Raw genomic sequence first — 15,761 nt, forward strand, 5'->3', positions numbered from 1 at the left:
GCAATTCCCCAATTTATTTCTCAATCTTTAAAAAAATAAAACTGGCTATAGGGGTGCCTGGGTGGTTGAGTTGGTTGAACGTCTGACTTTGGCTCAGGTCATGATTCATGGTTTTTGGGTTCAAGCCCCACGTAGGTCTCTGTGCTGACAGCTCAGAGCCTGGAGCCTGCTTTGGATTCTGTGTCTCCCTCTGTCTCTTCCCCTCCCTTGCTCGTACTCTGTGTGTGTGTCTCTCTCTCTCAAAAATAAATAAACATTAAAAAAAAAACATAAAAGTCTCTTAGAGAAGAAACTGAGGGTTGATGGAGGGAGGTGAGTGGGGGATGGGCTAGATGGGTGATAGTTAAAATAAGGAAGGCACTGTTGTGATGAACACTGGGTGTTGTATATAAGTGATGGACAACTGAATTCTACTCTTGAAACCAAAATTGCACTGTATGTTAAGTAACTAGAATTTAAATAAAAAAAATTTTTTAAAAAGAAAAAGGAAACAAATACAAAAACTATGATCCAAATAAGGTTCTCACATTATGATTGCTTAATAATATGTCTTTTAAAATCTTTTAGGGGGCACCTGGCTGGCTCATTTGGTGAAGTGTGTGACTCTTAATCTTGGGGTCATGAGTTTGAGCCCTTCATTCGGTGTAGAGATTACTAAAAAAATAAATGTAAAAAGCATAAACATTTTGTTTAAACATGAACTTGTTGCATTAAATTTTTTTAAGTTTATTTATTTTGAGAGAGAGAGAGAGAAATCAGGAGAGGGACAGAGAAAGAGGGAGAGAGAGAGAGAGAGAGAGAGAGAGAGAGAATCCCAAGCAGGCTCCGTGCTGTCAGCACAGAGCCTGTTGCAGGGCTTGAATTCACACATCATGAGATCTTGACCTGAGTCAAAATCAAGAGGCAGATGCTCAACTGACTGACCACCTAGGTACCCCCAAGACATAACATCTTTTAAACTACAGGTTTCCCTCCTTCCCCCTTGTCCCTTTGCAGTTTTTCTTGTGAAAAAAATGGGGTGTTTGTTTCTTAGAATTTCTTGCAGTCTCAGTTTTGCTGACTACATCATCGTGGTGTGGTTTAACATGTTCCCCTGCCCTCTGCATTTTCTGCGAATTTGTAGTTAATATTTTGAGGCTTGATCACATCCACGTTCAATATTTGGGGCCAGACTAATTCATAGGTGGTGGTGGTGGTTTTCCATAAGAGGCACATATGGTCTGGCTGTTTCTTTTTTGTGGTGTTTGCAGTCACTGATGCCCAATGCCTAGATCCATTAGTTCATTCGTGGTTCATTCATTTTTTTTTTAATTGTGGTAAAATACATGTAACATAAAATGGACCATTTAAACCATTTTCTTTTTCTTTTTTTAAGTAGGCTTCACACCCAGCATGGAGCCAAATGTGGGGCTTGAACTCATGACCCTGAGACCAAGGTCTGAGCTGAGATCAAGAGTAAGACACTTAACGGACTGAGCCACCCAGGTGCCCCCAAATCGTTTCCAAGTGTACAGTCAGGAGCAATAAGTATGTTTACAGTGCTGTACAATCACCACCTTCTATCTGCAGAACTTTTTTCCATCTCCCCAAACTGAAACTCAGTATCCATGAAACAGTAACATATACTGCAGCAAAGTCATCAAAGTTGTTGAATCTCGGGTAATGTCAAGCTGCTATATACACTTCCTGCACTCTTAGAAGTTACAACAAACAGCAAGATCTCCATTCCCACACAGATTTGCAGCATATATTATTTCGGAGCTTGAACCACAGTTCCAGCAGTGTTTCTCAAACCTCAATGCAAGTGCAAAGAAAATTTCTATATTTCATTTAATTGTGCAATTGAGGAGTTTCCACCTAATCTTCATTTGGATGTGACTAATCCAAGATGTAATGACATGATAAAAGGCAAGTATCAGGAGAAGAATATAATAGAATTCTATAAATGCCTTTCAGGTGATGAATATGCTCAATTAAAATTACATGCTCTTGGATTAATATCAGTAGTTGGCGGTACTATCTGTGTGAAGACATTTTCAGAGATGAAATATGTAAAATCTCATTACAGATCAGCATTAGCAAATGAACATTTGCAACTGATTCTGATGACAGGGAACACTAACTTTGTACCCCAGTTAAAGCAGTAGACCTGTATTACCAAAAAAAAAAAAAAAAATTGTACTCAATTATTATACTTTGAGTTTTGTCAGGAAAAAAAAACCTGTGGGAATTTGTTTTCTTTAATTTCCATGTACTTATATAATATCCTTCATTTCTTCTTGGCATGCAAAACCTAGTATTTACTATCTGATCCTTTATAGCATAAGTTTGCCAACCCCTGGTCTAGAAGAACATTGGACAAGTACAGCCAGCTGCTTCTAGCCATTCAGATAAAACCCTTGATCCACTCCCAAGTCCTTCTACTCCTGTCTTCCACTCATTAAATGGCCTCTCTAATTCAATTAATCAAGACAAAACTCTAGGGGTCTTCCTTGATTTTTTACTTTCCCACAATCTCTATATTAATCTGTTAGAATGTTCTTGCGTCGGTCCTACTTCCAAATGTAATAATAGCTTTTAATCCATCTACTTCTCTCCATACCTGCTGTTTTTATCCACCTCTTGTCTGTGCTGCTGAAATAGTCTAATTGGTCTCCCTGCTTCCACTCTTGCCCCTAATGATCCAATATGCCCTCCGTAGCTGGAGGAATCTCTTTAAAATGTTAAAAGACCATTGCTCCTCTACCTTCAACTCTTTATTGCCTTCCCATTGCATTTCAAATACAATCCAAATTCCTTAACGTGATCTGAAAGGCTCCATATAACCCAGTCCCAGCCCACCTCTTCAACCACATCTGCAATGGACTGAACGTTTGTGTTCCCCAAAAATTCATGCACTGAAATCCTAACCCCCACCGTGATCGCATTAGAAGGTATGGCTTTTGGGAGGCGATTAGGTCATGAAGGTAGTGCCCTTCCGGAGAACTTCCTTTCTCTTTCCACCACATGAGGACATGGGAAGATGACCATCTATGAACCAGGAAGCAGGTCCTCAGACACTGAGTCTGCTGGCACTTGATCTTGGACTTACCAGCCTACAGAACAGTGAGAAATACATTTCTGTTGCCTATAAGTCACTTAGTCTGTGGTATTATTATAGCAGACCCAACAGACTAAGGCATCTCATTCCTCCCCAAGTCCACTGGTTTCCTTGTCACACATACCAACCTCGTTCTCTTTCTTGGCCTTTGCATCTGCTGAACACTGTACTAGAACCATTTCCCCTGCCTTGCTTTGCTTGTCTGGGTCTTTCCTCTCCTTTGGAATACGAGATCAATGTGTACAGTAGGCCTTCCTTTTGTGGCACACTCCCCCTTATTACCGGTTCATTTTCCTTTACGGCACTGGAATGTAATCTTATGAGGGCAAGCACTGTCCATCATGCCTAAAATAGTACCCACATATAATGGGTAATAGTGGATAGTTGGCATATACTTACTGAAAAGGAAATGCCAGGAAAGTTTCATGACAAGGTGAAATAAGAGCTAGTAGAACACGTTGCAGCAGGTCCCACCTGGGCCTCATGGTCAGATTTCTAAAGAAAGTGATGTGTCAGCTGGTATCTGAAGAGAGAGGGAATTAGCCCACTGAAGACTTGTTTCCAGGTAGGTAACTATTCTAGGCAGAGAGATGAGCACGAGGAGCAGAAAAAGCAGAGGCCCGGGGGAGACATGAACGGCAAGAGTGCAGTAATTGGGAGATCATTTGGACTCCATCAAAGAGCAGGAGGTTTAAGCTGGAGAGCTGGCGAAACAGTACTTTATGCTTTAGCGAGAACACTGTGGCCATAGTGTGTGTGGAGTGAGATGTAGAGAGAAGCAAGACAAGACAACCAGTTAGGAGGTTGCAGTAACAGTAAAAGAATGCATCAATTTGAAATATTCAGGGGATGGCATTGGTAGGACAGATATGGGAGGTGAGACAGGTGCCCAGGAACACTTCCAGGTCTCAGTCTTACGCATTTAAGCGGATGGGGGAGCTTTTACTAAACCCAGAAACAATGGAGCAGCTGACTTGAGCTGGGGTAGAGTATTTTAGGCATGCTGAGCTTGAGAGGTCTATGAAGTACCTACATAGCTGGTTTAAACATCTGCCTCTCAAGGTGATAATCCTGCCCTTCTCATCAGTGCCAGGTACACAGCAGGCCTTGTTGCTGAAGGAAGGAAAGAAGGAAATCTAAGTGGGTCTGGGGGTCAGGAAAACTGGAGATATAAAATTAAGCGTCATCAGTATTTAAGTGGTTTAACTCAGAAAAGTGGATAAAAATCACCCAGGAATATATAAAGGTGGAAGAGGGCGAAGAGAACCCTGAAGAACTCTCACCTTTATGAGAAAGGTAAAAAATAATGTTCACATCTAATCCTTACTGAGTACCGTAATGTTTCATTTCCCCCTCAGTTGAAAATACTTTCCCTTTATATACGTGACCCTTCCCTGAGAGCACTGATCCTGGTAAAGGTGTGGGGAACTAATGTTCTCACTCATAATAGCAGCTAACATCTATTGAATTTACCGAGTGCAAGGCATTGTTGTAAGCACTTTACATGTATCAATTAATTCTTACAAACCTGCAAGCACGATTAAATGCTAATGAGGAACTCCAGACAGAGAGTGAAGAAAACTGGACAGAGGGGACAATTAAAAGAGCAAGGGCTCTGGGAAGGGGCTAGCCTTGGACAGTAGTAGGGACACCTCTTCCACTACATGGAGGAATGGACAGAGGCAGAGAAGTAGGCTTTTAAGTTTTAAATCTTTAAACACTTAAATCTAAATGCTTAGATCTAAATTCCAAGGCTGCTTGGAGTTTATTTTCCACTTGGTGCAAGGCACATGGTTACAGGGTGTAAGGAAGGCTTGCCTGTGGCTTGGATAGTAAAGACTGGGGTTCTGTCAACTTCCTTTTTGGTGGTTTGCTGTTTTGTTGTAAAAGAAACCAATCACTTCTGCTTGAGGCAGCCTGTCTAGTCTAAGGGGAGGGAAGGGGTTCTGATGAGCCTAGCACCTCCTGGTGGTAGCCACTCAGGATTGGGGCCTGGTGTTGGCTCTGCCAGGCTGGCCACCAGGCTGCTTCTTCATGGCTTCCAGAGTCAAGTCACAGGTGATCGTGCCATTGGAGGCCTGGGGGAGATTCCAAGCATGCTGGGGACTCCAACACTGTTAGCCATGAACTACTTTGGGAGAGGGGACTTCCCAAAGAAGCGTGCCCACCAGGTCGGCCCTGGGGAGACAGGGGTGGTGAGGGATGGCTTCCCCAGTACACTGGGCAATTCCACAGAAGCTGTTACTGGAAGTGGAACCCAGGTGGCGCTGGTAATAGTCGTGGGTGGCCACGAGTGAGCGAGCTGCTGGAAGGATGGTTGCCATGCTGTCACTTGTGGCCTGGTGGAAGCTTCTGTGCAACCCCTTGTAGGCTTGGGCCTGCGATCCCGGGTGCCAGGGACTGAGACCCTAGGCCGGGGAGTCCATTTACATAGGAGACCGAGGAAGGCTGCTCCACGTGCACGGCGAGGGGTCTACATCCAGATCTTTCGTTATGGAACTTGTTTTTTGTGTAATTCCTAATAACTTAAAAACAATAAAACTCTAAGATGGCATTTTAATTTGCTTGCAGTAGTAATAACAAAGTTCTATGGGGATTGAGGAGAGGGAGGAAGCAATTCTGCCTTAAGTTCAGAGGGCAGAGGTGGAAGTTGGGCAGATTCACCATTTCTTGAATACCTATTAACCGCCAGGGGTATCTGACACATTAAGAATCCCAAGATGGGCAACAGGTGAAGATTACCTGGGGTGGGCCTCTGTTCCCCTGGGCTGGCTAGCACCATTCCCCACTCTTATTCCAGTACCTCAATTTCCCCTTGAGGATTGCACATGCCCACTTTGTTGCCTTGATGGAACATATGTTTAGGGTGCTCTGGCCAGAGGGTGGACCTGAGGCTCAGAGTTCTCTTCCGGGAATTTTTATCTTGAGATAAGTAACACAAGAAATAAGGACTAGATTGGGGTGCCCTGGTGACTCAGTTAGTTGAGCATCTGACTTCAGGTCATGATCTCACGGCTGGTGGGTTCGAGCCCCAGGTCGGGCTCTGTGCTGACATCTCAGAGCATGGAGCCTGCTTTGGATTCTGTCTCCCTCTCTCTGCCCCTCCCCCGCTCTTTCTCTCCTTCGAAGATATTAAAAAATAAAAGATAAAAGAATTCTTGGATCATCCCAAAACATACGACCTACAAAGATCCCCCAGGAATTCCTGCTCCCTGAACGCCCAGGGCTTATCCTTATCCAGGTCTTATCCTTCCAAAGGCTGGTCCTTGAGCCCTTCCTTCCATTCCAGGAGCCACCCCACATACTTCCAGATTCCTGTTTTAATAAGGTTAGTCAGAGCCAGCTTCCCTTGCTTGCAACCAAAGGATCCTGCTCAATAGATACACAGGTGTGCCTCATTTTATTGCGCTCCACTTTATTGCACTTTGTGGATACTGCACAAACTAAAGGTTTTTTTTACAAACTTGAGGTCTGTAGCAATTCTGTTGAAAGCCTGCAATTAAAGGTCTGGAGCAAGTCTATCGGCACCATTTTTCCAACAGTATTTGCTCGCTTTGGGTCTCTGCATCACATTTTGGTAAATCTTGCAATATTTAAACTTTTTCATTATTAATATATTCGTTATGGTGGTCTGTGATCAGCAATTACCACTTATTGAAAGCTCAGATGATCATTAGCATTTTTTAGCGATAAAGTATTTTTTTAAAGGTATGTACATTTTTTTAGACCTAATGCTACTGCACACTTAACAGGTTACCATAAAAACATGACTGTTATATGCACTGAGAAGCCAAAAATTTCATCTGACTTGCTCCGTTGCAGTGGTCTGGAACCGAACGTGTGATATCGCTGAGGTATGTCTGTAGTCACCTACAGAATGTGTGCCAAAAGAATGGCAGGTGGGTGGGATTGTAATTGATCCAAGATTGGTAGCCCTCTCCCTGACCCCCTTCCCAATGTATTCACAGTCCTTACCATGGGGATGGTACCATGGCGTGGCTCTTTGGAGGGGCTGACAGATCACAGCTCGAATTCACCTTCTCAGCCATAAAGTCACATTTTTCAGCCTCTTCTGGGTGCCATACCCAGTAAGATTTTAAGGAACATGCCTTGGGGAAAGCTATCAATCCTGGCCCTACTGTTCTAACTTCAATTCACTTTCACCATTTCAACATCATTGCAGCCACCCACACCGTCACTATACTCTGGTACAGAGTGATCTTTGTGAAACCTCTGCTCATCTACAAGAGGTCTTCTCTCAGCTTCCTTTATGCCACTACAGTAGCCTGCACTGCCCCCTTTGATGGACGTGTCATACTACATTGTCATTATTTGTCTAGCTTTGGTGGTAGCTGTGAACTTTTGGAGGTCAGGGTATCAGGGTCTAGCACAGTGCTATGCACTAAATGTAGAATAAACCAAACAACCAAATGTTGTTACAACATTTGATGATACAAAAAGTCAGGGGAGAGTACAGGTAAAGATCATGTGAACCAACACCTTCAAAAGTAAGAAGACAGGGAACCAGTTAGGAGATATATATCACTTTACAAAAACCAAAAATGACCAGTTCATACTCTGAAAGATAAGGGAACTTACTAGAGATCATTCAGTGGCAGGTCAAGGCCTAGAACCTGGCCCACTGAGGTCCGGGACAATGATCTCTGCACCAGTGTGAAACCATCCCATTCTTCCCCCATCAACATAGCCCTGCTGCATAAGGAACACATTCAAGTTTTTGCAACTCTGTTTTCATGCTGTCTCTCCCAATAAATTACTCAATCCAGTCCATCGTCAGCTTACATTTCAGGGCAAAGTTTATTTGAAGAAATTAAGTAACTGTGAAAATCTCCCCATTCCAATATCTACTCTTCTCTCTTCTCTCTCTCAAGGGGCTATCGTGTGAGTGGGATGGAAAGGAAGAGTGTGTGGTCCTACTGTGCAGTTACTCTCCAGCCTTCTGTATGCGCTGTCTCAGCCTCTGACAACAGACACTTGTTCAAAACAGTGGTGCTACCCTGAGAGCATTTTAGGTCGGTGGCCACCTCCTGAGTTCACTGGTCACATTCCAATCACTGTGATCAATATATGGGTGATCAGTGGTGGACACAGGTAAACAAGAGGCACAGACTGTTGAGGGAATACCCTCTGTTAAAAAGAGGGTTCTAGGAATGACACCTGGAATGCTCAAGTTTGTTAAAGTGCTCAACTACCACATTAAAAATAGAAGTGTTGGGAAGGTGAGAGAGCAAGTTATGATCTGAGGAGCTTCTGGAAAGATCTAACAAAAGAAAGCACATAAAAAGAACTCTACCTAAATCATTTCAGCAATGACAAGGGCGAAAACACAGAGCTTATTAGTTTTGGAATCACTAGACCTTAGAATCAAACATCCCTACGTGGAGACCAGCTCCTTTAACTCCTCGTGGAGACCAAATGCAACATTTAATCGTCACGTCTTTTTGCTCTCTTTTCTCAGCAAACTCTTAATCTGAAATCTGGTTTACTGTATGAAAGGTCTATTATGGGCAAGTGATCAAATTATGTATGCCCTATACACCACCTTCTGATGGGGTGGTTAGCAAACCTCGAGATGAGAAAACTGAATTCCCAAATCTGACAGGTCGACGCCCACACTTAAGAACAAGATGTCCAGGATATATCTATTCTCTTGGCATGATTTCAAGATCCGAGAGTGGGGTGCAATGGTGGTGAGGGGAAAGTGTCCATCAGCAGCAGTGGCTCTCCTGCACTAGAAATTAGCGCATGGCCTCAGCAGTCAGTTGTAAGTCCAGTGAGCAGTGGCCCAGCCCTGGCCCTTGCACAGGTCCCGATGGCGAAGGAAACAGGCATGGACTCGGAACCGACGGCCGCAATGGGGGCAGGCATGCAGGGCTCCAGCGTGGGTCTTCATGTGCTCCGTCAGATGGTGCTTCAGCTTGAAGCGCTTATTGCAGACGCCACAGCCAAAGGGCCGAAGGCTGAAGGTTAGCATGATGTGACGGTCACGCTTTGGCTTCACTGCAAACCGCTTCCCACACAAGCAACCGAAGCGTTTTCCATCTGCGGGGGGTGTACCTCCTAACTTCACAGGCCCATGCACAGCCTGTCCTGCCCCCCCAGGTCCCCCACCCCCTGAGAGGATTTCATTCCCATGAAGATCCACTGGTTTCCAGGATGGACCTCCTCCTCCTCCTCCATATGTCGCCCCTGCTCCCGAGGGCAGCAAGAATCCTAGCTCTCCATTCCCTTCAGCGTCCCCTCCAGGAAACACTTTGGTCTCCTCCTTTGCTCCTCCAGATTGAGTTCCACCTGTTGATATCTCTTCTTTAGGCTCAGAGGGCTCCTGCTTAATGTAGAAGACTTTGGGGGGCAGTGCAGTATGAGGGGCAGGAGGCTCGAGGGGTGCACTCTCGCCCTCTGGAACCCTGCGGGGCGTAGTGGATACGGGCAGTGAGTGAGATCCATGAGGGCAGGGAAAGCTCCCTGATACTCTCGGGGGCTGAGGAGTCTGGGAGGGTGCTGTTGACGCCTGGTCCTCCTCCTCCTCTTCCTCTTCTTCCTCCTCCTCCTCCTCCTCTTCCTCAACTTGAATCTGTAACACATCGCCCAGTTCGCTCCCCTCCCCTAAAACGGGGCTCTCGGTAGAAGTGGAAGACTGCACTGGGGTCTGGAAAGGGGAAGAGCGAATGCACCAGCCTCCTGGAGAGGATGTGGTGGAAGGAAGTGTGTGGTAAGAGGTCGCCCCCCGGGCTGAAATTCCACCACCTGAGTTTTCTAGTTCTCTAAGAATCTCTGAGCACTGATCTACTACTTGCCACATCTGGAGGCCACTGGCCACGAGGAGGTGGGCAGGGAGAGCATCCAGTGGCAGACGGAGGCGCCCGGAATAAATGAGCTGGAGCAGCCCCTCGAAGGCATCGGCTTCAATGACGCTGGGCAGAGTGAGACGTGGCGCATCCCCCAGAAGAAGTTTGTCATGGAAGTAAGGAGAGGCAGCAGCCAACACTGCTTTGTGAGCCCTAAGTTCCCGGCCCTGCACCAAGAGGGACACATCACAGAACTTGCCCTCTAGCCTGTGGCGGTTCAGGGCTTCCAGCAGCAGGGAGCTATGCTGCGGGAACTCGATCTGGATCGTCCGCGGGGCTGGGTTGCAGATCGGGGAGGGGGGGACGGGAGGCAAAGGCGTCGAGGTATCCATATGGCCTCCTCAGAAAGAGATCCCAGAGGATCGAATACGGGAGATGAGGGGCTGGGGGCGGAGCCCACGCGGGACGAAGGCTGTGGAGGAAAGAGACGGGGGTCACAGAAGCTCTGGGTAAGGGGAACCACGTCTCCTCACACAGCACTCGCCTCCCCAACCCAACATGTGGAAACTTTGCAGTCAGTGGCGATTTCCGCAGATCAATCCCGCGCACTCCCCCACCAAGGAAATAAGAACTAAACAACCACAGCAAAAGACCAACCGGGGTTTAACTTCCAGGGCCTGTGAAGGAGGATGAGGAGGTCCTTCCAGCCACGCGCCTGACCTCGCCGGCCCCCGACGGCTCCTGCCCTCCGCTCCGCTCCTTCTCACGGTGCCCTGAGAGCCCGGCTCCCGGGAAGCCGCGGCCACCGGGAGACCTTGAGTGACGGCCGAGAGGCCCTTCCCGCCGCCACGCCCCCGCCGGTACACACGCGGCTATGGACCAGGGCGCCTTTGCGGCTACCTCGCCGTCCCAGGCCGGAAGCCACCGCCTTCCCGCCGGACGCCAACGCCGGGTGGTGGGCGGTGTCAGGGCCTCAGCCAATCGGAGGGCAGTGGCCTAAAAGCCTCGTGTTGATTGGTTGCGCGGGCGAGAAGGCGGGGCTAGCAGGAGGTCGCTGGCCCCCTACGCGGCTGCGGATGGGGTGGCCTCTACGGGGGGAGGACCGCAAGCCAGACCTCCGGAGAGCATAGCTCGAAAGGAGGGGGGGAGACTCAAAAGTCGTAGGGTGATTAAATGTAGCGCCCGTCCCCCGGTAGGTGCTGAGAAGGCGAGTTTAATTCGGTACCTACTGTGCGGGCCACGTACTGTCCACACATCTCCTTGTATCCTCCCCCAGCCCTGGAAGATAGATGTCGCGATCCTCAGTTTTCTTGGGGGAAACCGAGGCTGCCAAGTGACGGGTCTGGGATTGGAACTCACATTTGCTGAGGCACCAAGTTCTTTCCTCCATTCCATACGGTAGCATTTTAACCAGCAATTAAATAAACCTTATTTCTAGGTGATCACTAAACGTGTGTGTGTGTAACATAACTTGGAATTTATCAGATACTGTTCCTGTTCCTTGGCCTCTTTACTCCTTCGAGTTAAGTGGAGCAGTGCGGAGGAGAGACCTAGATTGGGTAAGCTTGGCCAGTGCAAACCCCCTGCTCAAAAACACAGTAGTCTCATCGCTGGGTGGGAGAGAGATTCTGGGGAATACGGTGGCATCACGCAGAGATATAGTTTCTTCCAGCAGGTCACCTTCCTATGAAAAAGCAGATCCCGTCACTTGCTGGTCTGTCTGGAAGTCCCAGCTTAGGAAAATCAGTACAGCGATAAAAGAACAATCTCCGTTTATTAAACATGATTTTTCTGTTTCACCACACACTCCAGAAAAAAAGGAAATGGGGCTGGGAGTGGAGAAAAAGGGATAGTGGTGAAGGACAGAGAGGCTGGGAGTGGGGTGGGACAGGGTGGGGAGGGAGAACGAGAAAACAAAATAAAACAAGTAGGAAGAGCATCTCCCTACCCTTAGGGTGGTGGAGGGGGAGGGACGCGTGGGGGGGGGAGGGGGCCAGGAAGCTCTGTACAGAGGGGTTGCCCCCAGCCCACACACACACACCCCCGATATGTACAGTACAAACCCCAGATAATTACAACAGCCAAAGAGAAGAGGAAAGAGGATCCAGGGGTAGGGTCTGAGGTTGGGAAAGCAAGGAGAGGGCACAGGGATAAAATTTCACATATTTACAACTTTTATATAAGTATAAATTTGGCCCCGGCTGGGTGTATGTGTGTAGGGGGATGGGACTGAAGGGGAACTGTCCATACAAAAGAAAGAAGGGTGAAGTCTGGAAAGAGTCTCAATACCAAACGCAAGAAGGGATGAGGGGGCAAGGCTGGGTAGGGGACAGCAGTCAGGGAAATGGGGGTGCCAAGGAGGGGCTTCTCCCCTCCCATGACCTACCCACCCTAAACCCCATCCATCCTACCTCCCCTATCCCGCCAGAGAGCTATGTACAGAGAAACACCGAAAAATTGTGGAGCTGGCGGGAGGGAGGGAGGTGGAGGGAGATTGGGGAGGGGGGAGGATGAGAGGGAAGCCCAGCCCTGTCCTACCTCCCCCGGGGGGGGGACAGAGTCATGGAAGGGGGCCCCCAACACCCCTCCTCCAACACAGGTCCCCCCACCCTGGGGGAGAGAGACATGGCTTTTCCTAGAGTAAGTTCCCCCCTCCCCCTGGGAGTAGAGACCAAGAAGAGAGAGGGGGAGGGACAAGGGGGGCTGTGTGTGTCAGGGTAGGGCAGATCAACTAGTCTGTCCTCCCTAACATACACACCCTCCTAGACCCTAACCCCTCACCCTAACCTCAATTCCACCCCACCCAACACACTGGGGGAGGGGGGGGGCATAAGCCCCCTCACCCCGCTCTGGGACCAGCCAAGAGCAGATCAGGTGTGGGAGGAAGGGGAGATGACTCCCATTCCCCCCTTGCCGCCCCCTCCCTGCCCCGGTGGCCCCTCCACCCCATCTGGGTTCTGGGTGGGGAGGGAGTAAATTTAAGAGTAGTAGGAGGAGAAGGAGTTTGTGCGTGCTGAGCCCCCCCCAGACGCTCCTGAGAAATCAAGGGGTAATAGGGCCCCCTCACCTGGGGTCCCCTCCCCATAACAAGGGGGACAGGGGAGGCCAAAATGGGGCGGTGGAGGGGAGTTAGATTGTCAGCTCTGGTTACTGCTAAAAAATCACCCTGAAGTTGAAAGTTTGGAGGTGCCACACCCCCAGGGTGGGGGCGAGGGTCTGTCCCCCAGTGCTCAGGGGAACGATGAGGCAGAGGATGGGGATAGCACCCCGGAGTGAAGGGGTCTGTGTGGGGTAGGTGGTGTCCTGGGGCAAGGGTCCCTGGGGGTCACAGGGGGCAGCACCCCAACAGGAAGGAAAAGGGGACAGCTAAGGGTCCCCACTCTCCCCCCTGGAAATGGTGCGGTGGGGGTGGGGGATTGATGCCCCCCCAAGGAGGCATTCGGGGAGGCAATCCCGCTGTCCCTCGGCGATATCCAGTCCTGGTGGTGGGTGCTGTTCCAGGGTGGGGTGCATGGGGAAGGAGAAGAAGGTCTGTGATGCTGGGTGGGCTAGTGGTCTGCGGTGTTTCGGAACTCGCCGTTCTCGGTGATCTGCAGCCGGGGTGGGGGGGGGCGGTGCTGGGGGGGCCAGGCCGTTCCAAGGTGGGGCCAGCGTCACACGCGGGTTTGTTGGACCCAAGGGGGGAAGCTGCCTCTCCTGCAAGACACCAAAGAGGAGAGCGCGGACTTATTGAGACGCTTCGCGGGGGCCTGGGTGTCAGCCCCCTTAACCGTAGCCTCCCCCATAGCCAGCCCATTCCATAAATCATGTCCTCCCACCTTCCCCCAAGACAACCCCCCACCCCCGTCCTCCTATTGTGTTTCTCACCTGCAGTAGAAGTTACATCTTCTGGGATCAGGGAGAAGGGAATCTCACCCCAGACTCCTAATGGGCCTTCCAACCCAGGGAGTCATACCGGGAAACCAGTCAAAAGAAACAAGTTCCTACCTCACCCCCAACCTAAACCCTTGCATCTTCCCCCTACCCAGCCTCCCTCCTCCTCTTGGAACCCCCTCCCAGCCCACCCCCAATCCGAGGTAGGAACTTTGTATTGAGGGAACAAGGGGAGGCAGTACAGCAAAACCTCATTAATCCAGACCCCCATGGATTTGGAATTTTTTCATAATATGAACAAAAACTGGGCTTGAGTTTTCCTTTATCTATGAAGAAAGGGCGTGCTAAGCACATTAATAGTGGAAATGTGTCTGTAGGAGGGTACGAGCAAACAGACTTCTGAATCCTATCTATTCATTAACGCATGCTCCCTGAGGGCCTGGAGTGGAAAAGCCTTGTTCACCGAGTTCTACTTACTGTACGTATTTTGAAGACATGCATTTCATTAAATGTTAGACACTGTTACTCAGTTTTGTCACTTATTCAGAGTGGCCATCTTCCCAATATAACACTCCAAATTAGAGAGGTTTAACTGTACTGGGCTGGGGCGGGGGGGGGGGGGGCGGGGGGGGGGATTCAGGGAAGTCATGTGGGATGGTAAAAACATCGTGGGAGGGCTGCCTCTCTCTCGTGCTAAGGGCAGAAATGACTGGGAGCTTCTGCAGAGGCACAGCATGCCACAATCTCCGCATCCCCAGGAAGCAGAACTGCTTCTTCATTCCTTTCCGCCCCCAGGATCCTTTCAATCCCTCTGCCTGGGATCCCAGTTAGAGGGTGAGGGGTATCAGACCCTCCTCCCACCCCTGGTCCTATTCTATCACCTCCTCCTGCTCCTGGACCAGCTCCTGGCTTCTGGCTCCTGCCCTCAGCTCTGGCTGCTGTTCCTCTGCTAGGAGAGAAGAAAGCCACCTGTTCTATACTTCTGGTTGCTCATTTGGCTTTTTAAAATACAGGCACAGAATTAGTTTTTAAGTCAATGGCTAAATTGCAGAGGGACCAATACCTAACTAAGAGTGATTTAGAAAGTGTCCAGGGGTGCCTGGGTGGCTCTCAGCTGGTTAAGCATTTGCCTCTTGATCTCGGCTCAGATCATGATCTCAGTCTGTGAGACTGAGACCCATGTCAGACTCTGCGCTGACAGTGCAGAGCCTGCTTGGGATTCTCTTTTCCTCTCTCTCTGCCCCTCCATCCTGCTCATTATGCATGTGCGCGCTCTCTCTCTCTCTCTCTCTCTCAAAATAAATAAATACACTTAAAAAAAATGTTTAAAAAAAAAAAACGCATCCAAATTATTTCCTGGGCCACAGGGCATTTAGGCCTAGCAGCCTGGTTCTGCGTAACTGTATCTCTATAGGATACAAAACATTCCCAGTAGAGGCTCCCAGATTGGCTCTCCTTTTCAAATCAAAGACCTCACCTCTCAGAAGGTTACCAAACCCTCAGCCTTAAGCAAAGCTCCCCTCTTAGCTTGCTGAGCATCTTGCACACTTTCCCCAAGTCAGCAAGAGAGGAAATTACGTATGGTAGGGGATCCTGAGTGTGGCAGGAGAGCAGGGAAGGGAATCTGAGGTTCCCTTCCCTCTGCCTGTCTGCTGGCAACAGAACACAGGCATGCCCCCTACACCCCCATGGACCCAAATTTAGAAAGTAGATAAATTAGGGCGCCATTATTCATTTTACAAAAGAATTCGCGGCAGGAGTCCTGTAAGTGGTGAGGTCCCCTGGTGACTCGTAGCATCTGTTTGCAGATCACTAACTACTTTGACGGAGAGGTTGGGCAGGCAGAGAGTTAAAATTACAGTGTGAGGAGCCACTGCCCACTGCAGGTCAATCCCGCAGAAAAGAAAGCACCCCAGAAATGGTATCAGTGGCTGACAGGTTCCCATTTACTGAGTTTTAGGTAGGACCATGTGTCCGGC

The 15,761-nt window shown here is 48.9% G+C and overlaps 2 protein-coding genes across 2 annotated transcripts in view; both read right to left on the reverse strand.

Annotated features, from left to right (window-relative positions):
- Positions 1 to 7,894: 7,894 nt before the first annotated feature.
- ZBTB9 (zinc finger and BTB domain containing 9) lies at positions 7,895 to 10,909 on the reverse strand. The gene is made up of 2 exons (XM_049653456.1): positions 10,567 to 10,909; positions 7,895 to 10,381 (listed from the first exon to the last, which is right to left on the reverse strand). The coding sequence occupies exon 2, from the start codon at positions 10,299 to 10,301 to the stop codon at positions 8,880 to 8,882; it is 1,422 nt and encodes a 473-aa protein (XP_049509413.1). The 5' UTR covers positions 10,302 to 10,381; positions 10,567 to 10,909; the 3' UTR covers positions 7,895 to 8,879.
- A 755-nt stretch (positions 10,910 to 11,664) lies between these two features.
- The window catches only part of SYNGAP1 (synaptic Ras GTPase activating protein 1), a 31,250-nt gene continuing 27,153 nt past the window's right edge, over positions 11,665 to 15,761 (reverse strand). The window contains 1 exon segment of the mRNA XM_049653448.1: positions 11,665 to 13,605. The gene's annotated coding sequence lies outside the window, so the exon portion shown is untranslated.

This window comes from Panthera uncia, assembly GCF_023721935.1.
Source record: "Panthera uncia isolate 11264 chromosome B2 unlocalized genomic scaffold, Puncia_PCG_1.0 HiC_scaffold_24, whole genome shotgun sequence".
NCBI classification, from domain to species: Eukaryota; Metazoa; Chordata; class Mammalia; order Carnivora; family Felidae; genus Panthera; species Panthera uncia.